Source organism: Oryctolagus cuniculus, chromosome 2 (assembly GCF_051225735.1).
Source record: "Oryctolagus cuniculus isolate XC-2025 breed Fujian yellow rabbit chromosome 2, ASM5122573v1, whole genome shotgun sequence".
NCBI classification, from domain to species: Eukaryota; Metazoa; Chordata; class Mammalia; order Lagomorpha; family Leporidae; genus Oryctolagus; species Oryctolagus cuniculus.
The window spans coordinates 103,652,178-103,679,594 of NC_142868.1; the positions used below are offsets into that span (position 1 = coordinate 103,652,178).

At 39.9% G+C, this 27,417-nt stretch overlaps 1 protein-coding gene across 4 annotated transcripts in view; it reads left to right on the forward strand.

The window, feature by feature from the left end:
- ARMC3 (armadillo repeat containing 3) overlaps positions 1 to 27,417 on the forward strand; it is a 96,856-nt gene that overhangs the window by 54,679 nt on the left and 14,760 nt on the right. For 2 of the 4 annotated variants that reach the window (XM_051834347.3, XM_051834355.3), the window contains 6 exons: positions 6,424 to 6,673; positions 8,868 to 9,004; positions 10,167 to 10,335; positions 14,822 to 14,922; positions 16,014 to 16,112; positions 16,416 to 16,523. In XM_051834347.3, the coding sequence (XP_051690307.3) occupies positions 6,424 to 6,673; positions 8,868 to 9,004; positions 10,167 to 10,335; positions 14,822 to 14,922; positions 16,014 to 16,112; positions 16,416 to 16,523 (864 nt within the window). The remainder of the gene's footprint in view (positions 1 to 6,423; positions 6,674 to 8,867; positions 9,005 to 10,166; positions 10,336 to 14,821; positions 14,923 to 16,013; positions 16,113 to 16,415; positions 16,524 to 27,417) is intronic. The other 2 variants (XM_051834369.3, XM_051834379.3) reach the window with 2 other exon arrangements.

The following is a 27,417-nucleotide window of genomic DNA, read 5'->3' on the forward strand; positions in this document are numbered from 1 at the left end:
ACATATGATACACTAGAGCAACACAAACTTAAATCTCATTGCTATCAAAGTTTCTGTAGAGTTGATTTTTACTCTTGAATGTGTATGAAGGAACTTTAAAAAGTATGTGAAAAAATGGAATCAGAAGATGAGTTTAAAGGTGCAATACATTAAATACAATGATCTGTCAAACTTGTCTCCTATTTACATATATGAAATGATATAGACAAATGTTTGTATACATTCCTATATATGTTGCTTATTGTTTTTCAGTTTACATTGTAAACTTTTGATTAAACTCCATCTGGATGCAGACTAATGATAGCAATGATCAGAAGTATTTTTAGGGGGTGGCATTGCAGTGTAGCAGGTAAAGCCACCCCTGTGTGCAGCCATTACCCTACAGGCACCAGTTTGTGTTCTGGCTGCTCCACTACCAATCCAGCTCCCTGCTAATGGCCTGGGAAAAGCAGCAGAAGATGGCCCATATGTTTGGGTGTTTGGGCCCCTGCCACCCATGTGGAAGGCCAGAAAGAAGTTCCTGGCTCCTGGGTTCCACCTGGCCCAGCCCAGCCCTGGCCATTGTGGTCATCTGGGGAGTGAAGTAGCAGATAGAAGATCTCTCTCTCTCTCTCTCTCTCTCTCTCTCTCTCTCTCTCTTTCTCCCCCCTCTGGTCTTCTCCCCTCTCCTCTTCTCTCCCTCTATGACTATCAAGTAAAATTATTGTGAAAACATTTGTACCTAATTCTGGATTTTATAACAAAGCAGATTGACTTTTGTCGCATAATCACATAGTATTTAAGAAATTATGCTTTTAAAATATGATAGCCTTCAGCTTGTGTACATATTACAGAGAAAAATAGAATGTCCAGGGTTTGAGGTAAACAAAATCAATGTTAAACTAAAAATTCTCAACTGGTTACTGGAGAAATAAATTATGGTATATATTCACTATGGAATAATATATTATACAGTAATAAAAATGATATCCTGTCTTTTACAACAAAATGGATGCAACTGGAAACCATTATATATATTATATATATTTATTTATGTATAATATTATATATATTTAGTGAAATAAGTCAGTCCCGAAAAGACAAATACCGTATGTTTTCACTAAACCATGGTAATTAATAGGGTACCTAAAATGTAATCTATAAGAGTGTGACATTTTGATATTCAATGATTATTTACAGTCCTTGTTGAGGAACAGTGTTTTTTTCTTCATACTATTTGTTGAACTCTTTACTTAGTTTAGGGTTAGTTGTAGGGGTATACAATTAATTGAAAATAGATGTTTGTAAAAATTAAGAATGGGAATAGGAGAGGGAGGAGAAGGAAGGGTGGTAGCGTGGGCAGGAGGGGAGGGTGGGAAGTATCACTGTGTGCCTGTTTCTGTATGTAGGAAATACATGAAATTTATATACCTTAAATTTTAAAAAAGAAAAAAAGTTCATGAAGTTAGTTTTTGAAGTAAGAATATGAGTTTGGGGGTCCATTGTGGCACAGCAAGTTAAGACACCGTCTGTGATGCCAGCTTCATGAGTGCCAGTTCAAGTTCTGGTTACTCCACTTCTGATCCAGCTCCCTGTTAAGGTGCCTGGGAAAACAGTGGGAAATGGCCCAAGTACTCAGGCCCTGACCACCCATGTGGGAGACCCAGATGGGGTTCTGGGCTCCTGGCTTCAGCCTGGCCCAGTACTGGCCATTGCAGCCATTTGACCAGTGAACAAACAGATGGAAGGACTCTCTCTCTCTCTCTCTCTCTCTCATCCTGCTTTTCAAATAAAAATAAAAGTAAAAGTAAAAAAACATGATTTTGACTTTCCATCATAATGATTTAGTCTCAGTTATTGTTTTTGGACTTCAATGGAGCTGCACATAGCAAATTATGGACAGATATACACATATGCTGCAAATTGTTCTCAATAGGGAGTGTGTGGTTTGTCTTTCTGTGCAGACTTTTATATTCAATGTACTAAAATCTTTTTTCCACTATGTACTGTTTTCTCTGGTGTCTTATTTTTTTTATTTTTATTTTAGAAAAATTAGGCTTCCTATTTACCATGGCTTTATTCCTGGGTGCATCCTTCCTTTTCCCTTTTCCCTTTTCTCTCTCTTTCTTTCTTTCTTTCTTTCTTTCTTTCTTTCTTTCTTTCTTTCTTTCTTTCTTTCTTTTCCTTCCTTCCTTCCTTCCTTCCTTCCTTCCTTCCTTCCTTCCTTCCTTCCTTCCTTCCAAGGTTTATTTATTTATTTGAAAGGCAGGGTTAGATAAAGACAGGAAGAGACAGAAAAAGAGATCTTCCATCTGCTGGTCCACTCCCCAAATGGCCACAACGCCGGGGCTGGTCAGGGCCACAGCCAGAAACCTGGGACTCCATCCGGGTCTCCCACATGGGTGGACCATCCTCTGCTGCTTCCCCAGGAGCATTATCAGGGAGCTGGATCAGAGGTAGAGCATCCATGGCTTTACCCAGAGCCCACAGGGCATGTTGGGCAGCTTAAGTGGCTATGCCACAATGCCAGCCCAAATCTTAGATGATGTTAAGCAGATATATTTTTATGTACTTCCATTTGTCTCCATAAAGAGCAAATAAAAGAGCAGAAAGTAGAGATATAAATTAACCAAGGCAAAATATGCCTACATCTAGGAGAAAGAAAGACGCTAAGTCAAAGCAGAAAGGCTAAGAAACCAGGCACATCTGATGCAAATCTCTACATTTCAATGACCCAATTTTTCTTAGCTTTTAATAAGAAAAACAGTTTGGGGGAATTTATTCTTTTTATTTATTAATTTTAAATTAATATAAACAGTGGGGCTGGCGCCGTGGCTCACTTGGTTAATCCTCTGCCTGCAGCGCTGGCATCCCATATGGGCACCCGTTCTAGTCCCGGCTGCTCTTCTTCCAGGCCAGCTCTCTGCTGTGGTCCGGGAGTGCAGTGGAGGATGGCCCAAGTGTTTGGGCCCTGCATCCACATGGGAGACCAGGAGGAAGCACTTGGCTCCTGGCTTCGGATCGGCGCAGCGCGCTGGCCGTAGCAGCCATTTGGGGGGTGAACCAATGGAAGGAAGACTTTTCTCTCTGTCTCTCTCTGTCTATAACTCTGCCTGTCAATTAAGAAAATTAATATAAACAGTAAACAGCAGGTTTCAAGTAGTTCATAGATACAATTATAATATGATGATACTTCCCCTTCCACCTCCTTCATTTCTCTTCTAATTTTTGTAATAATATATTTATACTCACAGGCTGAATGTTCCATTAAATGAAGAGTTCAATGAGTAAAAAGTAGAAAGACCACTATTCAGCAGAAATATATACAAAGACTATAAGCAATAATCAAATCCCAGGATGTCACTTTCACTCATACATATTAAGGATTTGAAAAATGTATATTAGCTTCTACAAATCAGAGAAAATGTGATATTTCTCTTTGTGAATCTGGCTTATTTCACTAAGCTAAGATTCCTTGATATATACAAAGACAGCCTGAGAATTTAATGGTAAGCACTTACATAAGTACTTTTTAAAGAATTATTTTACTTGAAAGTCAGAGTTAACAGAGAAAGAGAGAGAAAGAGAGATCTTCCATCTCATGGTTCACTCTCTTGATGGCTGCAGTGGCTGGGCTGGGTCAGACCAAAGCCAGGAGCCAGGAGCTTCTTCCAGGTTCTCCTGTGGGCAGCAGGGTCCACACACTTGGACCATCTTCTGCTACTTATCCCAAGACATTATCAGAAAGCTAGATCAGAAGTGGATCAGCTGGGCCTTGAACCGGTGCTCATATGGGATATGGACGTCATAGAGGCAACTTTACTCACTACACCACAATGCTAGCCTCTATTTAAAATAGTTTTTTGGATTCTATCATAGATGCGATTGAAATAGTTCCATTATATGCTATTTCTTAATTCTCCAAGTTTTTTTTTTTTAAAGTAAACATTGTGAAAGGAAACAACCACTAAGCAGCAAAGAAGTTAGGTATTTGGGCAAGGGCATGTATAATTATTTTTAAATACCAAGTATTTCAATAAAAGGAGTTGATTGCTTTAAGTGCTTGAAAAACAAGTCAAAGAGAAAAAGAGTTTTGACAATTTTTAATTATGTATTAATTAGAAAATATACATAATTTAGAAGTCTTGTTGGCAGCTATTTTTTTAAATTCAGTATCTGGACCACAAAAATATGAAAGCAAACATATGAGAAGATTCTGATTAATTAATGTATTAGAACCTCTAAATTTTCCCCTGCTCATAAACTAATTGACCACCATACCAATTAATACTAGGAGAGATAATTAAATGTGAAATTATCTTAAGGGTGTATATTTTATCACCTAGAAGAGAAAAATTAAATGCTGTCCCTTCTGCTATCAGAATACAATGTAAGCCTTTCCAATACTTTTATATAAGTAAATTTTAGTTACATGTCATATAACCAAAGTTTAATTTTAAGGGATATCCTCCAAGAGAAATAGTGGAAGATATTGTTGTGGGTATGGGCATTTTTTAATTTCTAGTCCAGGCTCTTGTCTCACACAAAGATAATTTACAAAGGTGCAGTAATAGGAACAGGATGTACTTAAGAGTCAGAGAGAAAACATACATTCACATTTGAGTGTGGGCTGCCGCACATAGAAATGCCTATCATGAACGGACCAGAAGACTTCCCCATGGGAGAAGGGGGTGGGAGAGCCAGAGAGCACCTGAATAGTACCTCCAGCCATGGTCCTCAGCAAAAGAGAAGGCACTGGTTGGTGGCCTCTTTTATGAAGTAGGGAGTGGCGCCTCCACATGCATGAAGCCACCTGGGAATTTCATACCTCCATAAATTCCACGTGGAACTTACTGTCCGTGTTTTTGTGGCATCCACCTCTTCTGGATGAAACAGGTACATTCTGGGAAAGGGAGCATCTTGATCGACAGGTGGAGGGATAGCATGGGGCTATCAGGGACTTCTAGCCAACTCAGACCTCAACCAGCTACCTAGTTACAGCACATCAATACCACAAGGAAGGTTAGCTGTATGCCAAAGATCAGAGAATGGTATAGCAGAACTAGGTGTCAGCAAAGTGTGCTTGACGGGAGGGGTTAGTTTAAGCCAGGGCTGGGAGATGATCCTTCAGGTTAACCCCACTTGACCCCTAGGTCTCCAGGGCTGCCTCCTTGACTCATTCCATTTCTGTCCAATTCCTGTCATTCACTTCCTGAAAGTCAGTTTTGTGCCACAATCACAGTTTCCTTTCACCAGGAGCTACCAAGCTCCTTAACTATATTTGGCTATCTGCTCTTTGATGGATAATTGTCATTATTTCTATCTTTGAGATCACCAGTTCTCCTGCCCAATCAGCAAATTTAAGTGCTCATACCAAATTAAATTTAATCTATCAGAATACAGAGTAAGACTAACTCAAATAGCCTCATTTTTTTCAATTTTGTTTTATTAATATGATCCAAAATGAAAACCAGCGTCAAATATAAACTTAAAAGAGATGCTCATGTTATTGGAGTTTTGAATATTTTTATTTTCTAAATGACTTCTATTACTGTGATTTAAATGAATCTTTAGCAAATAATTTGGACTCTTCATTTGAAACCAGGATGTTCTGTATATCATATTGCTTAGAATATCTCTTATTTGAAATAACTCCTAAATTAAGGAATATAATAAAATAATGTGCCACTCATTAAAATGCTTTAATTTTTATTTTTATTGTTTGTGAGTTTATAAAACAATTAAATAGCAAAAACTAGAAAAAGTATCATATACTTAAATTTATTTTTTATAATCATGAAAAAAAAAGTTTATGTATTAATGGATAACTGTAGTCTCTTCATACCAGAAATAGGAATTTTAACAACATAGTATACGTATAGTACTCATACATATATGTGCTTGTCTGTCAATATCATGACGATGATCTTTGATGTTTAGTAGTTAAAAGCAACATTCACATGCAAAATGATTTGCTGGTTTCAAATATGTTAACCTGTGACTACAATTAGCAACCTAATTTGAAGAAGGGAAATATGGGCTAAAAAAATATAGCTCAAGTCATGAATTCCCGTGCTTGCTTATTCCTCCTGTTTATGGTTTTGTGTTCCTACCAATCAGGAGCATTTTAATAGTTCTGTGAATAAAAGTTTCTTATCTAATCACTAAGTAAAAAATTAGCAGTGCAGTAGGATTTCTAAGAAGTAGTTGTTGATAGTTTCCTATAATTAAAAGTTGTAGAAGCAGGAAAAGGATCAGTTAGATCCATGCACATCTGAGATTTTCCCAGACTCTATTTAAGTCACCAGTACTCAATTCCGGGTTCCTCAAGGGCAAATTCATTTATTTCTAAAATTGTGTTTTGGAATTCATTTGTTTTAAAAGCCTGGTTATATGCTCCAAAGACTGTTTCTTAAACTCAGCCGAATCACTTCATTTGCCCAGTGCTGCTGCTGAAGCTGATGGCATCGATTCATTAATAAACATCCTGTCCAGTAAACGAGATGGAGCCATTGCCAATGCTGCCACAGTGTTAACGAACATGGCCCTGCAGGAGCCCCTGCGCGGGGCCGTGCAGAGCCGAGGCGTCATGCAGGCCATCGTCAACCCTCTTCGCTCCGCCAACACCGTGGTGCAGAGCAGAGCGGCTCTCACTGTGGCTGCGACTGCCTGTGACGTCGAGGCCCGGACAGAGGTGAGAGTGACAGTAACATTTGTTCTTCATTTTTCTGTTCAGTACCAGTACATACCAGTGGGTTAATTATTTAAAACATTGTCAAGTATTTGAACTTACTTATCATTGAAACCTTTCAAAATTATTCCAACACTGGAAAACTGACTTTTTCTAGCAAAGATATGAGGATACCCTATAATCCAGCAATTTTTTTTCTGTCTATACCTAAAAAAAAAAAAAAAAAAAAAAAAAAACTCTTGCTTCTGTGTATGAGAAGGCATTGTTTATAATCTCTAAACAAGCATAAATAAATCAATTGTCCGACTATTAAGTGATTAGATAAATTAATTGAAACATATGAGTATTCATAAAGTGGGATCCTAAGTCAATAAAAACAAATGAACTATAACTATAAGAATCCAAAGAATCACTTTTATGACATCCAAGATTATGCAATGCCAGGGGCCAGATGCTCCAACAGTTAGGAAAGCACCCCATATCAGAGTGCCTGAGTTGGAGTCCCAGCTCAAGTACTTGGGTCCTGCCATCTACCCAGGAGACCTGAATGCAGGTCTGGCTCCCAGGCATTTGGGAAGAGAACTAGCAAATGGCAGATCACTGTCTCTCTCTGTCTCTAGAATTAAAAAAAAAAAATCCATGTAATGTGTTTGTTTGTGTTAAGCAATATGCAAAGCTAAACTCTGCATTGTTTAGACATGCAGAGTACACGTAAACCAGGTGAGGAAAGCAAAATTCAAAAGGGTGGTTAGTTTTCAGGAAAGTAAAGGAGTAGATGTGGGGGGGGGGGGGAGTAGACAGTTCAAGGTCATTGAAATGTGCCATTTAAGCTGGCACAGCCATATTCAGGAGCAAAGTGAAGAAATAGAGCATCCCGCAGGCAGGCAGGGAGAAGACAAGCTCCTTCCCCAGTCTCTGTAAAACCATGTGCCCTTCTTCTATTACTGTGCTGCTTTCTCTCTGTCTCTCTCCTTCCCTTCTTCCTTCCCTTCTACTTAAATTACTATTCCAAATTACTACTGGAGTAGTAAACTTTACGGAGGTCCCCCAGGGCCATGGGGCAGGGCAGGAGGCCACCCTTGGGGTTGGGAAGGTGAAGGGTGGCTGTTCTTCTTGGGACAGAGTTTGTTAGTATGGCCGCCCTATTGTTGGCTTCCGTGGCTCAGGGATGTGGTGATGAGAGCACCTGCAGCAGGTGGTCTTATCAGGTTCTGTCCTGGGAGCTGGGGAGGTAAGGCACATTGCCCACCTTGTCTTGGATTTTGGCTTTTTTTTTTTCTATGTACTTATTTATTTGAAAAGTCAATTACAGGGGCCGGCGCTTGGGTAAAGCCGCCACCTGCAGTGCTGGCATCCCATATGGACGCCGGTTCAAGACCCGGCTGCTCCACTTCCCATGCAGCTCTCTGCTATGGCCTGGGAAAGCAGCAGAAGATGGCCCAAGGCCTTGGGCCCCTGCACCCGAGTGGGAGACCCAGAAGAAGCTGCTGGCTCCTGGTTTCAAGGAGTGAGCCAGTGGATAGAAGACCTCTCTCTCTCTCTCTCTCTCTCTGCCTCTCCTTCTCTCTGTGTTTGTCTTTCATGTAAAATAAATAACTCTTTAAAAAAAATTCTCTGTTTGAAAGTCAATTACAGAGAGAGGGAGAGACAGCAAGAGCTTCCATCTACTACTTCATTCCACAAATGGCGCCAGCAGCAAGGCCTGGACCTAGCCAGAGAGGGAGCCAGGAGCTTTATCTGGGTCTCCCATGTGGGTAGCAGAGGCCTCGGCTGCTTTCCCAGGCACATTAGCAGGGAGCTGGGTTGAAAGTGGAGCATCTGGGACTGGAGCCAGCACTCATACAGGATGCTAGGGTCCCAGGTGGCAGCTTGACCCACTGCATAAGATCAGCCCTGCATTTTGGCGTCTAACATCCTTTATGGTGTCCCTGAGCTCGCCTGGAGGGTGACAGTTTTGCAGGTCTTTATCTCCCAGGAGATCTGCAGCTTGCAGCTGGGCCCCTCCATAAAGACAAAGTGAGCTCCTATTCATTGGGGTTTGGAAAAATTTCTCCCTAATCCCTGCCGAATTTAATAATTGTAACTAAAGACAGAGACTAAAACAATTTTACACAGCTAAAACCTTTCATCCATCCAATAATGAGCTGGTTAAAAGCTGAAGCGTTTAATGCATCAAATTTTGGTTTCTGCTTTACAGTTAAGAAATGCTGGTGGGTTGGAGCCCGTGGTAGAGCTCCTGCGCTCGGACAACGCAGAAGTCAGAAGGCATGCCAGCTGGGCGGTGGCGGTGTGCGCCAACGATGAACTCACAGCCACCGAGTTGTGCAGGCTCGGGTGAGTGGATGCCCACCACAGCGCTTGGTTCCGGGAAAGCAGAACGTGGAGGAGCGTCCTCTTCGGGTGCAGAGCCTGCACTACCGCTCGCGGACGGCTCAGTCCTGTGCTCTGAGGATGGCCTGCAGGCCAGGATATGCCTGCTCTTCCCAGCCCTGGCCCGAGCTCACTGAATGCCCTGTATGAAATCATCTCCTTGATAAATGCTTCGCTCTTACTTTTCTCTGCTCCCGGCACACACAGTCCTGCTTGTCTCTCAACTTCAAGGTTGAACTGGGTTGGCCAGGACTTACCCTATTTTTCTCTCCTCCCATTCGCTCACATCTGTTCACCAGAACGGCAAATGTGCGCAAGTTCATTGCCATCTGATGTCCTTAGAAACAGCAAGGGACTTAGTGGCCTTTAGAGTGTCAGCAAATAGGGTTTTAATGTTCCATAAGCAGGTTTACTGTACTGATTTACATACATCTTAGTGTATTTTGCCTGGTTAGCTGAAAAATTGGGGTCCAATATTAATTTTGCTTCAAGTGAAAAAAAATGATTTTTTTTTCTGAAAGCATTCAGCTGTGAGACAGTACACAGGGTCTCAAAAAGAGCTGATTCATTTTCCTCTCCGTGTTGCTCACGCTAAAAGGATAGGGGAAATATGCACATCAGTTCTTCATTCAGGATTAATAAGTACTGGGGAGAAACGTGAACTCTGGCTGTGGGGTGGAAGGCTCTGAAGATATCTACGAGGTCTGTTTGGTCTACAGCGTCAATTAACTCTGTTGTTTCCTTGTTGATTTTCTGTCTGGTCGATCTGTCCATTGGTGAGAGTGGGGTGTTGAAGTCCCCTGTTACTATTGTATTTGAGTCTATATCTCCCTTTTAAGTCCTTTAGTAATTCTTCCAAGTAGCCAGGTGCCCTGTAATTAGGTGCATATACATTCATAATAGTAACGCCTTCATGTTGGATTGATACTCTGTATCTTGTGTGGTTGTGTGGGTGCAGTCTGTTGAAATCTTTGCTTAGTATATACTAAGTTGATCTTCTGTATATAAAGATAATCGAAAATGAATCTTATTAAATAAAACAAAAAAGGATTAAGAAGTATACAGTTGAGAACTCAACGGGGAGTGCTTGTGTAAACTAAATAAGATTTTTTACTTTTATTGACAGAGCTTTAGATATCCTTGAAGAAATTAATCTATCAGTAAGTCGAAAAAATAAATTCAGTGAGGTAGCTTACAACAAGCTGCTCAACAATAACCTCTCGCTGAAATACAGCCAGACTGGCTATTTGTCATCCAGTGACATAATTTGTGATGGCTTCTATGACTACGGCCGGGTAGGTGACAGCACTTACTTGTATTTTAGTACTTTTGATGGCAATATTTTCTTTAATCATGGTGCCATTATGTGGCACTATTATAACCACTTAATTTGTGTTTTTACAGACGTAACTTTTAAAATCACCCTTCATCCTTTGTATGGCTATAACATTTTGCAATTTTATACAGCTTTAACTACAGCCTGATTATTTGAACTTATGTCAGTTTATTAATATCAGTCACAGCTTCATGTACTACAAGAAACATTTTTAATTTGGTGGTTTTATTACTTCTAAAGTTTAATGTTTATTATGTAAATATAAGTGTCCATTTTTCATTTTAATAATAATAGCTTAATTGAAATGAAATTTTAATATTAAATTTGAAAATGGAGTATAGAAAAATGTTGTTTTACTTAACTGAATTTAGAATTATTTAGAATTATTTTTAATTTCTAGGGAAATTCCATACTGTCTTCCATAATGACTGTTATAATTGGCATTACTACCAACAGTGTAATAGGGTACTGTTTTCTCCACTACCTCTCCAACATTTGCTTTGAATCTTGGATTTTAATCATTCTAATTGGAGTGAGAGGATACCTCATTGTGGTTTTTAAATTTTTTAAAAATTTTAGTTAAGTTATACAAGTTTCGTTTATTTCATATATACAGATTTAGGAACATAGTGACACTGCCCCCCACCCTCCCTCCCACCCAAGCTCCAACCCTTCTTCCTCCTCTCTCTCCCATTCCCACTCTTAATTTTTACAAAGATCTATTTCCAGCTTACTTACTGATCATATGCTTAACCCTACACTAAGTAAAAGAGTTCAACAAATAGTATTAAGAAAAGGAAAAACAACAGAAGAGACAAGGGCTATAAACAAACATAGAATCGCAAAATGTCTATTCCACTCCAACACATTACATTTCAGGTACTCTATTAGTTACTTTGAATCAGGGAAAACACATGGTGTCTGTCTGTTGGGCACTGGCTTATTTCACTAGTATAGCAGTTTCAGGTTGCATTCATCTTGTTGCAAAAAACAGGATTTCATTTATTTTTACAGCTGACTGATATTCTGTAGTGTATGTTTACCATAATTTCTTTATCCAGTCAACAATTGATGGACATCTGGGTTGATTCCATACCTTAGCTATTGTGTGTGTGGACTGGAGGAGGAGCAACCGGGACAGAACCAGCGCCCCAACTGGGACTAGAACCCGGGGTGCTGGAGCCACAGGTGGAGGATTAGCCTAGTGAGCCACGGCGCTGGCCAATTTTGTGTATTTTTTTTTTTTTCAAAAAACCAGCACTTCATTTTACTGATCTCTTGTACATTTTGTTTCAATTTTGTTTATTTCTTCTCTAATTATTTCTTTCCTCCTACTAATTTTGGGTTTGGCTTGTTGTTTCTCTAGGTCCTTGAGATGCATTCATTTATTTGATACCTTTCCAATTTCTTCATATATACACAATTGCCATAACTTTCCCTCTTACTGCCGCTTCTGCTGTATCCCATAAGTTTTGATGTTGTGTTGTCATCTTCATTAGTTTGCAGAAATTTTTGATGTCTCTTTTGATTTCTTCTATGACCCACTGTTCATTCAGGAGCATGATGTTCAGTCTCCATGTGTTTGCATATGATCTAGAGATTCTTAAATTGTTGATTTCCAACTTCATTGCATTATGGTCAGAGAAGATACGTGATAAGATTTCTATTTTTTGAATTTGCTGAGATCTGCTTTATGGCATAGCATGTGATCAATCCTAGAGAAAATTCCATGCACTGATGAGAAAAATATGTATTCTGCAGCTGTGGGGTGAAAAGTTCTAAAGATATCAGTTGTTAGGTTCATTTAGTCATTTATTTCAACCTTAGTATATTAGAAGCAAATCAAGTGTACACACATCTTCATAAATTAACAAAATATTTCAATTAATACTAGGAATTTAACGTAGTCTGCTTATAAGTTAAGACTTCTACATTGGATTATACAGGCAGCATAGTAACATCCATTTAGTGCTCCCAATACACTGGGAGCCACAAATGAGCAAATGTCTGCCACACTGGGCCCAGAGCCCACCTACCACTCAGGTGAACATTTCAAGTCAGTGTCGATTAGCTGTTTCTTTGTTGATTTTCTGTCTGGTTGTTCTGTCCATTGATGAAAGGAGGGTGTTGCAGTCTCCCTTTACTATTGTTTTGGAGTCTGTATCTCTCTTTAGATCCCTTAACATTGCTTTTAAATAGCATATATTCTCTCTTTCCACACCTTTAGAAACTCCTACGACCCATATCAGGTCATTTGATAGTATCCCCTAAATCTCCAACACAGTTTTTCATTTCCTAATTTTTTTGGTCTGACTGTAAGATTTCCAAAGATTTGTCTTCTAGTTCAGATATTCTTTCTTCTGCCTTGCCAAGCCTGCTCTTAAGTCTTGTATGCAGGGATGGTTCAATGTTTGCAAATCAATCAATGTGATACACCACATTAACAAACTGCAGAAGAAAAACCATATGATTATTTCAATGCAGAGAAAGCATTCGATAAAATTCAACACCCTTTCATGATGAAAACTCTAAGCAAATTGGGTATAGAAGGAACATTCCTCAACACAATCAAAGCAATTTATGAAAAATCCACGGCCAACATCATATTGAATGGGGAGAAGTCGGAAGATTTCCATTGAGATCTGGTACCAGACAGGGATGCCCACTCTCACCACTGCTATTCAATATAGTTCTGGAAGTTTTAGCCAGAGCCATCAGGCAAGAAAAAGAAATTAAAGGAATACAAATTGGGAAGGGAGAAGTCAAATTATCCCTCTTTGCAGCAGATATGATTCTTTATTTAGGGGATCCAAAGAACTCTACTAAGAGACTATTGGAACTCATAGAAGAGTTTGGAAAAGTAGCAGGATATAAAATTAATGCACAAAAATCAACAGCCTTTGTATACATAGGCAATGCCACAGCTGAGAAAGAACTGCTAAGATTGATGCCATTCACAATAGGTCTTAGCTTGATAGAATCTCATTTGTCTGTTTCTGCTTTTATTGCCTGTGTTTCTGGGGTCCAAGAGGCATGTGGAGCTGTATTTGCAGGGAGCATTCAATCATGGCAGCAGAGAAGTTGAGGAATTTTGAATAATGGAAAGCCACAGGCCAAAGCTTTACCCTGCCTCTTCCTTCTGCAGCCAACCTCTGCCTCTGCCACCACTATACCATATATCACCCTAGGACACACACAAACCCACGAGAAACAGCACTGAAGATGCTCATGTAATCCAGTTATTAATAATTTTAAAAGAAGTATCACACAGTCAATACAAAGATACTTTAAGAAAACTTAGGGAAAGAGTAGAAAACACCTGCAGAATACTGACCAAGAAAATGTCACCACAGATATGATCCTGACAGAATGCCTAACTCACTTGTTCAATAAACATTAAGTTTCTGATATTGTCAGATTTGTGTCATAGTATCCCATGTGACCAAAAGAGACAGCGTGAGCTCTGCTCCCCTGGTCCCAGTGGGAGGAGGCAGAAAACAAAACACAAATGTTATAAATCAGTAACTTGAGCCCCATACTAGAAAAGATGAAAGCTGTAGGGGAGAAAAGAGAGCAGAGGTAGATGAGGAGCTTCTAGTGCCTGGAGCACTGGGGTTGGTGGTTGCCTTTTAAAAAAAAATGTCATCGGGTAGGCCTAACTCAGAGGGTAATTTCTGAGCAAAAAATTGCAGGAAGTGAGGGACTCAACCACCAGAATATCTGAGGGGAAAGCTTTACTAGGCAGAAGAATGAACCAGTTCAAAAGCCATGAGGGGTAAGCCTGCTCGACACGCTTAGGGAGCAGGGAGAAGGACAGTGTCACCAGAGCTGAATGGACCTGGTGGGAGAATAGTAGAGATGCAATTGTGTAGGCAAAGGGAGGCCAGATCATGGGAATGTCGTAGATCATTGGAAGGCTTGGCCTTTGCTCTGAATGAAGTGGGAATCCACAGTGGTGTCCTGGGCAGAAAAATGACAGGATTTGTCTTATTTTCAGAGGATCACTTTTGCATTTCTTTAAAAAGATCATGAAAAGTGTTTTGAATGAAGAAGTGATCTAACAGCCTGATTGAGAAGAGCTCTCAGAAGGGAATCTAGTGTGCCTTTCTTCCCGGTTAGTATAGAGCTTTGTCTAGCCTGGTTCTAGACATCCTCGTAACACTTTCAGTGATGTTTCAGTACTGTATTGCTTCTATATACACAGAACATTCGGACCAAGATAGTGGCCGTATATAAAACAACCATGTGTAAAGATCCTAGGAAACTGAAGGGATATGTCCTGTCCAAGGCCAGAATGTTCACAGCTTTCAGTTCCTGTTTCTCATTCTAGATGTATATATCATGTGTGTGAGTGTGTGAAATTAGATGTATAAAACAGCCAAGCGCTCATTTTTTAAATTATGATCCACACAGATTTTACTTTTTGGTCCTGAAATTTCTTATAGATAAATTCTGGCACAAAACTTTTGCCTCTGAAGGAGCTCTGCTTACAAGAACTAAATCATCGGCGTGCTGTTCTCTTAATTAACAGTAAATCTTCCGATATGTGAGTCTTTGGGAGAAGGGAGGATGTGGAAGAGAATTGTTTTGGTTTATCCGTCAGCATGTGAATATGTAAATATTCCCAGCATGTTATCTTTCATGTCTTCTGTATCAAGTGCCACCAAAAATAAGCATTGGTCCATAAACTCAGAGCCTGACATGGAACAGCCACAACCACAAATCTCCTCCTTGGACTCCATGTTGTCAGGCAATTTCCAATGGATTTCTGAGGTTAGGGCCTCTTACCCTTGTAGTACTTGAAGAAAGTATAGATAGAAGCAAAACTAAATGAATTATGTTTCCAAGTTGACAGAGCTGTGTGCTGGAGTATACTGCCCAATATTTTTCTTTGAAGTAAGAAGTAAATGGTCAAGCTAAAAATGAAAACTTCAACATTCCTCTTTAAGATGGTCGTGTATATCAATTTATGAGGGGGCCTTAAAAAGTTCATGGAAAATGGGAATTATGGTTTTTGATGATTTATTGATTTGTTTGAAAGGCAGGATGACAGAGAGAGAGAGAGAGAGAGAGAGAGATCCACTGTTCACTCCCCAGATGCCTGTAACAGCTGAATCTGGGCCAGGCCAAAGCAAGGAGCCAAGAACTCCAATTGGATCTCCCATATGGATAGCAGGGACCCAAATACTTGGGCCATCAACTCCTGCCTCCCAGGCACATTAGCAGGAGACTGGGTGGAAAGTAGAGGTGGGATTTGATCCCAAGTACTCCTGTGTGGGATTTCAGTGTCCCACATGGCAACGTAACCTACAACGTAACCTACAACACCAACGCCACACATTAACACATTTTTAATTATATTTTTTCACACTCATTTGAGCTCCCTTCATATATCTATATAGTGTTTATGTCACACACTTCTTACAAATATTTCCTATTTTAGCTTTTGAAAAGCTTTAGATATTACTTTCGTCTTATCTCAACCTCTCCTTTTTTGCTTTTAAAACAGTATGTCACTGTTAAAAGTCAACTCTAAATATGGGTTTCAGGAAAAAAAATCTGTTTTGTGGGACAAAGTGGATATTGACAAATATATTCTTTTAATTTCTACATAATTTTAAATGTGGAAAATTTTAGTTCTCCACCTCCATCTTTGGAAGATAAATCAGACATTGGTTATGGCCGAAGTATTTCTTCTTCATCTTCCTTAAGAAGGGCAAGCAAAGAAAAGACCAAGTAAGAAAATAATATTTTATCTATACTCAAGTAACTCTTAAAGGGGACCAGGAACTCTGGCTCCACATTTCGTCTACCATGCACTTACAGTGATCTTGAGTGTCTTAGTGTCTATGTGCAGATTTAGTTTCCTTAGCTGTAGATGGAATAATGCAGGGTCCCCTGTTTCACAATGATGACAAGAATCAAATCATACAATGGAAGTGGAAGGACTTTATAAAGTGCCTTGCAAATGTAACAAGTTGTTATTTTCCACATGATTAAAATTGTTTGTATTGTTTTTCAAATGACAAAAAAAATCAGTTCTCGTTTTAGTACTGGATTTGGATCTCCCACAGAAGAGAAATCAGAGCCGACTTCTGGGCGAAATACTGTTCTTAGCAAAAGCGCCACGAAAGAAAAAGGACCAAGGTAGGGAATGCATCATTGTATTCTTCTCCTAATTATAATCACAACAACTTTTAATTATCCAGCAAGTTTGGTGAAGCAGAGGTTTTCCTTATAAAATCATGAGACAGAATTAAAAGTAACTTTATTGTTGCCTCTTATCATCTCTTTAAAATTTACCCAGAATTTCTTTCCTGACTCTGGTTGAGAACAGAGGTCACTTTGATCACTTGCAGGAACTGTACATCCCTACAGTCATTGTAATTCACACAGCAACAGAAACAGTAAGCTGCAGTCAGTCCTTCCAAAGTCCAGCCCTGGAGAGAAAGCGGCTTGAGGGTATTTCCTGCCTCCCCCAGATCTGCTGCCTTTTGCAGGGGGTTAAACTTTCCAAACCCAGTGCTATCTTCTCTCCTCCTGTCTTTTACTCCCATTCCTCCTGCCCCTCTGATTAACTGAGTCTTGAACCCTTCAGGGTAGAAGCAAGAAGGAGAAGCAGGAAACAGGACAGAGCTTCTCACTTGCAACAATTACAGTATATTGATGAGCTTTTGAGGCTTGACATATTTTGAATGCACTTTCTTCTACATGCATTATAGTTTAAAATATATTTACTCTTCTGTGAAACCATTTTTGGATTTACACAAAAAGCCATTACCCTTGTGCTCTTGTATACTTAAGCCCTTAAGAGCCACTGTGGTATTGGAAGCTATTTAGCTCATATCCTCAACATTTTCTTGCTAGAGTGACTGTGCTGTCACATCTCCTAAGGTGTGGACTGTGGTTGGTATTACATACAAAGGAAGAGTGTGGAAGATATCCAGGCAAAGCAATGATGCTTTGTGATCATAAACTGAAGGGTTTATATAAACTGGTTAAGTGAAAAAAAAATCTGCTGGAAAAACATGGAATGGAAAACTAACATCTACCAGAACTTTCTGGTAGAACTAGAAGCAGCAACTCCACGCATTCAAAGCCCCCACCCACGTCTGTTCTGGAAACTTCCCATCGTAAAGAGTTGGAAAGCTAGGTTTTGAGCAGGGGAACAACTCTGTGGTTGTAGCTATGGTTTCAGGTCCGCCTCTCGGCCCACAGTGAAGTCCAGCAAACTACCTGGACTCCCGGGAACGTAGGTCTCATTTCATTCATTGGACAACTCACTACGGAAGGCCATTTTTGGCCACAGAAGGCTGCCTCTTGACATGCCTCTGTGTGGCATTGAATAATCCAAGAACCTCTTTACTTCAAAAGGGAAAAGCATCTTGAAGAGTATCACTTATTAGACTCACCTGTTAGTAAGTATCAAGGAAAAGCATTTAAAGCTGCAAACTTGTGAAAAGAGCTAGGCGGAGTCCTGCCCGGCTGGTGAGAATGCCGGCACTCTCCTGACCTTGCGTGGTCCCTGTTAAATTTCTGTGACTTTATTGCAAACTGCTCGCACAGGGAGGGAGGAAATCCTACCACTTCCTCCCAGCGGTTCCTCTGGATCACTCTCTGTTCTCCTAGTGCTGGCTCTGAGCTAGTGGAGATGTTTGATAAAACAAACCTTGCTGAAGTACCGGAGACAGATAGGAAGCTACATATTAGCCCAGAGGTAGTTTAGCAAAATGGTAATTGCATCCTTTGACACTGAAAATGTTTAAGGTGGGGATGTGTTTTTTCGTAGAAGGGGTACACATCACACCACAGGGTGCCCAAGGTTAGTACAAGAAGCAAATAAAGAACAAACTTCTGCATTATTGTGTTAAGATATAGTCTATGTAAAAGCAAAATACCTCTCATGTAAGTGTAAAATTAAAACATGGTAAACTTTATTTTATTTTTGATATTAACTGGTCCATAAAATTGACTTTTGTAAACAGTTCCATTAATTTTAAAGATGTGAATATTTGTGTAGTAATTGTTACAGCTGTGTCACTCTTGATATTATCTGATCTATTCCCTGTTACTATAGTTTAGTCTTTTTGAGAATAACACATGAATGGGATCATACAGTAAATGACCCTTGTGGCTAGATCTTTTCGTTCAACATAGTGCCTTTTAAGATTCTTCCAAACTGCTTTGTAAATCAGGAATTTATTCCTTCTTATTCCTGAGTAGAATTCCATTGTATGCTATGGCACAGCCACTCACCTGTTGAGGGACACTTCCATGTTACAAGGTTAGTCATATTAAACATCCGTGTGCAGAGTTTTCTGTGCAGGTAAGTTTTAATTTGCTTAGGTTAAACACCTGGGAGTAAAATTTCTGGACCATGTAATAATTGTATGCTTAACTTTATAAAACACTGCAAAACTGTTCTAGAGTGGCGATAGTATTGTGTATCCTCACCAGCAACATGTAAGAGTTGTAAGGTGCTCCACATCCTTGTTAACACCCAGCATTATAATTCTTAGCCGTTCTAATATGTAAATAGTGGTACCACATCATGATTTTAATTTTAACTTTCCTAGTAACTGATGATGTTGCTTATTTGCTATCCTTACATCCTCTGATGAAATGTTTGTTTAATCCTTTTGTCCATTTTCTAAGTTGCCTTGTTCATTTCTTACTTTTTAGTCTTGAGAGCTCATTTGTATCTTTGTTGGAAGTCCTTTGTTGGATATGTGGCTTGCGAATATTTTCTCCAAATCTATACTTTGTGAAATCATTCTGTTAGTGGTATTTTTCTCAGACCAAAGGGTTAATTTTGATAAATTCCAATTTATCAAAGTTTGATGATTTTTGGTTTTGGTTTCATGTCTAAAAACTAACCCCACATCAGTATTTTCTCCACTTCCAAAATGTGAGTGCTTTTAGATCTTTAGAATCTGGCAAAATTCTGAGTTTATTTTTACATGGGAGGCTTAGGTGAAAGTTCAACTTGCATATGGACATCAAATTATTCCAACAACGTTTGCTTGAAAACAACCTTTTCTCCTTTGAATTGTGTTTGTTTCTTCCTCAAAACCACTTGGTGATTTCTTGCAGGTCAAGGTAGTTTGAAGCCATAATACCAAAAATCACAATCTGGAACATCATAATCCCAAATGCTGAAATCCTGAAAGTTCAGATCTCTAAAGTATAACTCCCAAAAGATCAAAATCCCAAAAATATAATTCAGGAAAGAATAATTTTTAAAAAATTATTTTTAAATCATTTGTTTCTATTTTTAAAGGAGCCCTATTTGGAAAACATGAAAACATGACAGAATGTTTCATAGGCCACTTTACACAATAAACAATAATAGTATACATACTTCTTTTTAAAAAGATTTATTTTACTTATTTGAAAGACAGAGTTACAAAGAGGTAGAGACAGAGAGAGGTCTTCCTTCTGCTGGCTCACTCCACAGATGGCTGCAATGGCCGGAGCTGCGCCGATCCAAAGCCAAGAGCCAGGAGCTCCTTGCAAGTCTCCCACATGGGTGCAGGGGCCCAAGGACTTGGGCCATCTTCTACTGCTTTACCAGGCCACAGCAGAGAGCTGGATCAGAAGAGGAGCAACCAGGACTAGAACCAGTGCCCATATTGGATGCCGACACCTCAGGCCAGGGTTTTAACACACTGCGCCACAGCACCAGCCCCCGTATACGTACTTTTGCAAGCATCAACACTCAGGAATAGTAACAACAGTCATACATATTCCTGAGGAACAGTCAAAAAGTGTGCAAAGTACACAAAAAGTGCAAGTGCACATAACTAGATTGTATCTAGCTTTATAACTGTGGTCATCTGAAATACTGTGATAAGCAACCTTAGATTTTTGACCACATTCGTCAAAAATCAAGGTGAGTCATGACCACATATGCAATCAAGAGCCAGGCTTATGAGAAATTTTCTTCCACAAGTGCCAATATACAAAAAGGATATCTCTGTATTTATTTAGAGAGTGCTAGTCTTGTTATATACATGCATACTGCCAAAAAGTCAATGTTGTGATAATGCACTTTTGGGGAATCAAATTTGTCACATACACACACACACACACACAAATACATGGAACAGATTATAATTCTGTAAGCATTTTAATACAATTTACACCTCCAGTATTAGAAATGGGGCAAAGATGAAATGCACAGCATCATGAATTATAAATAATAATAATTATATGGACAATTTAACATGCTGGGAAAAGGGGCTTAAAAAAGAAACAGTCAAAAATCAAAAAATGTTGACATGAAAACAACGTATTACAGAGACAGTATGTGGGTAATTACATGGAGGCAGTCCACAAAAGCCGAGTGACTTTCATGAACATTAACAGTATTCAAAGTCTTGCATCATGATGAGTAGTTGATCTGGGGGAGGAGGAAGCCATGGGTTTCCTGGGAGAACACATTCATATTCATTTGTCACGGGCACTGCTGTCTTTGAAATTCTGCTTTGAAATTCTTCTGTGATTCAATATACACAAACATGAACATCCCTTATTAAACTTTTTCAAATTCTGTGCCATGTTTTTTTAGATATTCTGCATGCACTCATACACAGACCACAAATTCAGCAGAAACAATACTGCTGATAGACCATCGTGATTATCTTCTTATCCTACCTTGCATATAATTATTTTTGAAACAGCAATTTCACTAGCTTCTTCGGGCAAATATGGCTTTAATTCATTAAGAGCTCTTGGAATTTCATCAGCTTTCAGGAACACCAGGGCAGACACATTAGCCTTTTTTAAAAATATTTATTTGTTTGAAAGGCAGAGAGTCAAAGAGGGAGAGCCAGACAGGAATATGTTCCATTCACTGGTTCTCCCACAAAATGCCTACAACAGCCAGGGCTAGGCTAGGCAGAAACGAGGAGCCAGGAACTCCATCGGAATCTCCTAAGAGGGTGGCAGGAACCCAAGTACTTGGTCCATCCTCTGCTGCCTCCCAGGGGCATTAGCAGGAAGTTGGATTGAAAGCACAGAGAACTGGGACTTGAGCTAGGCAAGATGCAGCTGTCCCAAGCAGCAGCTTAAGCACCACGACACCTACTTCAATGCATATTTGAACAGACATTTTCATCATCTCATATTGCATGGCCCAGTGCCTTCTCAGAACTTGATCTCTACCCCTCTTATATAGCCTTTGGCCCCCAGGAGAATTGCAATTTTCAAGATTGCAGCTTTCCTAGTTTCAACATTCAGAATTTTAATCTTCAAGAGATGCAAATGTATGGAATTTTAAGCATTAGGGATTTGGGCACCGTGGGACTTCAAGATTTGGAAGTATGGCATTAGATAGCATGATCAGTTCCTCTCAAGATGTCATAGACTCCTTTGGCTCAGCAGTTAAGAGGCTGCTGGGAAACCCACATCCCATGTCATTGTGCCTCGGTTCAAGTTCCAGCTTTGCTTCCAATACCAGTTTCACACTGCTGTATACCCTGGGGAGCAGCATGCAGTGGTTCAAGTACTGCCACCCTTGGGGAGACCCAGACTGAACTTCAGACTACTGGCTTTGATCTGTCCAGCCCCATGCATTTGGAGAGTGAACCAGTGAATGCAAGATCTTTCTCTTTACCCCACCCTTCCCCTTTATCCCATTTCAATTAATAAAATAATTTTTAAAATTTTTCAAAGATGACGTAGATTAGTATTTCTCTGCTCCTCCTTGCAAAATACAACTACTAACCCTGGGAATAATGCAAGAGACAAAGAACTCCAAAGGTGATAAGAAGAAGGTGAATCCTAGACTGGGGGCCTAGGACTGGGGAGCAATACAGCAGCGGGGCATCCTATGTCCCCCCACATAACAGGACCCCCGTCAACCTAGCAGCAGAAGCAACCAGTTTCTCCAAGAATACTTAGACAAGTTCAGTGCCATTGGACAAGCATGCTGATTAGAACCCACTAAGTGACCAGTGCAAACAAACTCCTCCACCTTCCACGTCCTCATCTCCACTCCCGCCAAGAGGTACTAAGGCAGCTGGTAACAATAACAAGATGTACCTACCGAGAGGGGTGGGAGGGAGGTATTGCTATCACTGTGTTAAGTCAATATTAGGAAACATTGTTAACATTTGGAGTCTGGGTAAAAATGTATCTCCAGTTACAACTCTGTGCCATATGTGAACACCCAATAAACATATTTTTTCATTCTACTTACGAACCAGTACATTCTTAATTATTGTGGGGAATTATACCAAAACAAGAACCAAATAAATGATGCATGGGGATAAGAAAGAGGAAAATCTCTATAGCAGGGCCAGTGTTGTGGCACAGCATGTTAAGCCACCGCTTGCTACACCGGCACCCCAAATCTCAGAGCACTGGTTTGAGTCCAGGCTGCTCCACTTCTGATCCAACTCTCTGCTAATGCACCTGAGAAAGCAGCAGAGGTGGTCCATGTCCTTGGACCTCTTCACCCACATCGGAGACGGATGGAGTTCCAGGCTCCTGGCTTTGGCCTGGCCCAGCCCTGGCCATTGCATCCATTTAGGGAGTGAACAAGCAGATGAAGATCTCTCTCCCCCTGCCCTGCCTCCATCCCTTTGCCTTTCAAATAACTAAAATAAATATTTTAAAAAAAATAAAATGTTGTAGTGTGGGGAGCAACTCGGACTAGACTAAGTTACTGGAATTAAGACTTATTCTATGCATCTGCTCTCCCACAATATGGTGCTGGGAGAGGAGGAAACAACTTCTACACAGCTGCCTCCAGTTCGACCAGTGACCTGCAGGAGCTGATCCTGCTCCTGATTGGAGGAGAGCAGCGTACTCGGTGTGTGGGTAGCAGAGTTGGGATTGGTGGAAGAGGACTACAAAGGAGGAGAGAGACAACATGCACCAGGAACATCTAAAGGGAACATCTAACGGATAACATCTGAGAAGCCCCCGAGAGAGCCGGCCGGCGGTGTGCCGCTCCCCCGCGGAAGTGGGGAAAGTGGCAGGGGGAGCCGCCCTTCCACGGAGGTGGACGGGTCGGCAGCCAACCCGGGAAGAACCAGCAGCAAACCCGGGAAGGACCGAGCAGACAAAAGAACAGCGCAGGGTCCTGTGTCGTTCCTCCATGAAGAGGGGGAGCGACATTGTAGCACATAATAAATAAACCCAAGAATTAGGATTGCAAACAGTAAAGAGTTTTTCTTTATTTAAAGATTTTAATATAAATTTCCCCACATGGTGGGGCCTCATTTTGCATACCAATGAAGAACTGCACAAGCAAAGCAAATAGAGTATCAGCTTGCCATCCCATGGTAGAAGCTGCTTCCTGGGAGTCACAATTTAGGATATCCAGCCGGCGCCGTGGCTCAATAGGCTAATCCTCCACCTTGCGGCGCCGGCACACCGGGTTCTAGTCCCGGTCGGGGCGCCGGATTCTGTCCCGGTTGCCCCTCTTCCAGGCCAGCTCTCTGCTATGGCCAGGGAGTGCAGTGGAGGATGGCCCAGGTGCTTGGGCCCTGCACCCCATGGGAGACCAGGAAAAGCACCTGGATCCTGGCTCCTGCCATCGGATCAGCGCGGTGCGCCGGCTGCAGCGGCGGCCATTGGAGGGTGAACCAACGGCAAAGGAAGACCTTTCTCTCTGTCTCTCTCTCTCTCTCACTGTCCACTCTGCCTGTCAAAAAAAAAAAAAAATTTAGGATATCCGAGAAAAAAGTTTATAATAAAACAAAACAAATTTAAACAATGAAGCATCCTGTGAAATGCCAAATGGGTCACTCCTTTTACCTTTGAGGAGTAATAAATGGGATTTGGCATATCAAACTAAAGATGACATCTTAATTTTACATTAAAACATTAACATAGTGGGTGCAATTTATACTTCATTAGATTTAATTTCTGGGCCAAGACTTTGAAGTGTGATTTAAGGTTCAGGCATGCATTCTACCTCCTTGTGACTGAAAGTAATTAAATTTGTGGTGAAGTTGCATGCTTTGTGTCACATAGAGTGGTGCTGGTTTTCATTCTACTAGTTGTACTAATTTGTATTGTGGCTTAACAACTCAGTTTAGCTCTGTATTTAAACTTCCTTTTTTAAAAAGACTTATTTATTTGAAAGGCAGAGTTACAGAGAGAGAGGGCAAGACAGATAAAGAGGTCTTGCATCTACTAGTTCACTCCCCAAATGGCCACCACAGCCAAGGCTGGGCAGCCAAGGCCAGAAGCCAGGAGCCAAGAGTCTCCCATGTGGGTGTAGGTTCCCTATATATACATGAGGCCAGCACTGTGGCACAGTGGGTAAAGCCTCCTCCTGCCGTGCTGACATCCCATATGGGTGCCAGTTCAAGTCCCGCTGCTCCACTTCCAATCCAGCTCTCTGCTGTGGCCTGGGAAAGCAGTAGAAGGTGGCCCAAGTACTTGGGCCCCTGCACCCACGTGGGAGACCTGGAGGAAACTCCTCGCTCCTGGCTTCAGGTCAGCGCAGCTCCGGCCATTGCAGCCAACTGGGGAGTGAACCATTGGTCGGAAGACCTCTCTCTGTCACTCCTTCTCTCTCTGTGTAACTCTGACTTTCAAATAAATAAATAAATAAATATGTATTTTGTATGCACCTGACCTTGAAATACCTTTTGAGGATCTGTTAGGAATAAGATTGATATTCTATTCTGTGTAACCAGCACAATATGGAAAGCTGATTTATCTGTGCAAAATATTTTCCTCTGTGCTGTCAGTGTGATGTGTTCTCTGCGAGGTTATATCCTACTAGTGATTTTATTAAAAAAATCTAAAATTTAAACTACATGTTAAACAGTCTGTAAAGGACAGTTTAAATGTTAGTTGGCACATAAAGACAACTGTAGAAATTGAAAAATAATTGCTATGTTTGCTATATTTCAATGTTTATTCCTACTCAGCATATTGCCTTCTAAACATTTTTGTTGTTCAAAGCAAGATTTTAAGGATATGTTTAAGATAATGAATGGAAATCAGGGCTCCTACACTGTACTGGCACACATTGGGGATGCTCTCTGCCATATATATATATATATATATATATATATATATATATATATATAATCAATCCCTGGATACAAGTTAAAAGCTACAGAGTGAAACTTGATTTGCAATGTCTTCATTTAATTATTTAGCTTTTCTGTTATCTTTTCTACTTATATGTATTCCTGTGAGTAAATTCTTATTAAGAAAAAAAAGGAATATGCTCTCTGCCCACAGTAGAATTGAGCTAGAAATTAATAACAGATATACAGAAGAAAATCTCTAAACCTGTGGATATAGAATGATTTACTTCTAAATAATGTATAGGACAAAAAGGATATTCAAAGAATATTGAAAGATAGATAAAACTGAATGAAAATTAAAATGCAATGTATACAAATTAGTGAGGCACAGCTAAAGCAGTGTTGAGAGGGAAATCTATCGCACAAGATGCTCATTTTAGCAACTAAAGTGGTTTTCAAATCAATAAACTTTCATTTCAAGAACCTGAGAAAATCAACAGCAAAGTAAACCCAACACAAGTAGAAGGAGGGAAATAATAGTGATTAGAAATCAATGAAATTGAATGCACAAAAACAGTAGAGAAAATTAATGAAATTAAAAGCTGGAGTTTTTAAAAAGATTTATTTTATTTATTTGAAAGGCAGAGTTAGAGAGAGAGAGAGAGAGAGAGAGAGAGAGAAATCTATCTGCTTTCACCTCCAAATGGCCACAATAGTCAGGGGTAGACCAGGCCAAAGCCAGGAGCCAGGAGCTTCTTCTGGGTCACCCACAGGGATGCAGGGCCCAGGCACTTGGACAGTCCACCCCTGTTTTCCCAGGAGTTTTAGCAGGGAGCTCGATCAGAAGTGGAGCAGCTGGGACTCTAATCAGCGCCAATATAGGATGCCAGAGTCGTAGGCAGAGGCTTTACACATTATGCCACAATGCTGCCCTGTAGCTGGTTCTTTAGATCAGAAACACTGATAAATCCCTAGGAAAGCTGACAACTAATAAAGCAAAAAGACACAAATCATGAATACCAGCAGTGAAAGAAGGAATTATAACTACAAACCCCTGCATCAAAGGAAAATCCTGGAATGCCTCAAGCACCTTAGTTCAGCAACTTACATGCAATGGACCAATTCATGAAAAACTACAAGCTATCAAAATTCACCAAAGATGAAATAGACTAGGATAGTCCTGTAACCAGTAATTAAACTGAATTCATTTAAAATAACTTTCAAAAAGAGAAATCACCTGATCCAGTTGTGTTGGTGAATTTTAACAAACATTGAAAGAGTTAACATCAATTCTACATCATCATTTAAAAAAAATAGGAAAAGGATAGATCCCAACTCATGTTGTGAGACTAGCATTAGTCTAACATTAATACAAAGGAGAGTACAAGAAAATTATAGGCTAATATTCATCATGAAGATAGATGCAAAAATCCTTTATGAAATAGCAAATCAAATTCATCAATAGATCAAAAGAATAATTCACCTAAGCAATAGTTTTACCCTAAGATTGCAAGGCTGGTTCATATTTGAGAGTCAATCCATGTAATCCACCATATCAGCAGGAGGAAAAAAGAACTATATGATCATATTGAGGCAGAAAAAGCACTTGACAGAATTCAACATCTATTCATAATTTTTTTAAAAAAGGAGTAGGAGAGAATTTACTCGATGTGAAAACAGGCATCTAGAAAAAATCTACAGATTACATCATACTTAACAGTGACAGACTGAAAAGGTCATAAGCAGGACAAGGATATTCATTCTCACCACCCCTATTCAACATTTACAATAGTAAATCCTGGACAAGGTAAGTTAAAAAGTTAAACGGTTGGAAAGTGTTTGAGAAAATTGTCCCTGTTTGCAGATAACATAGTTCTCTACATAAATAATCCTCAAGGAATCCATTAAGGAAAAAAATGCCTAAAACTAACAGATGAGTTTAATATCATGTCAGTAAATAAGATCAATATACAAAAATCAAAAATACTTCCATTGCAGTAAACAATTAAAACCAAATGTTTAAAATATTTTAATAGTGTTAA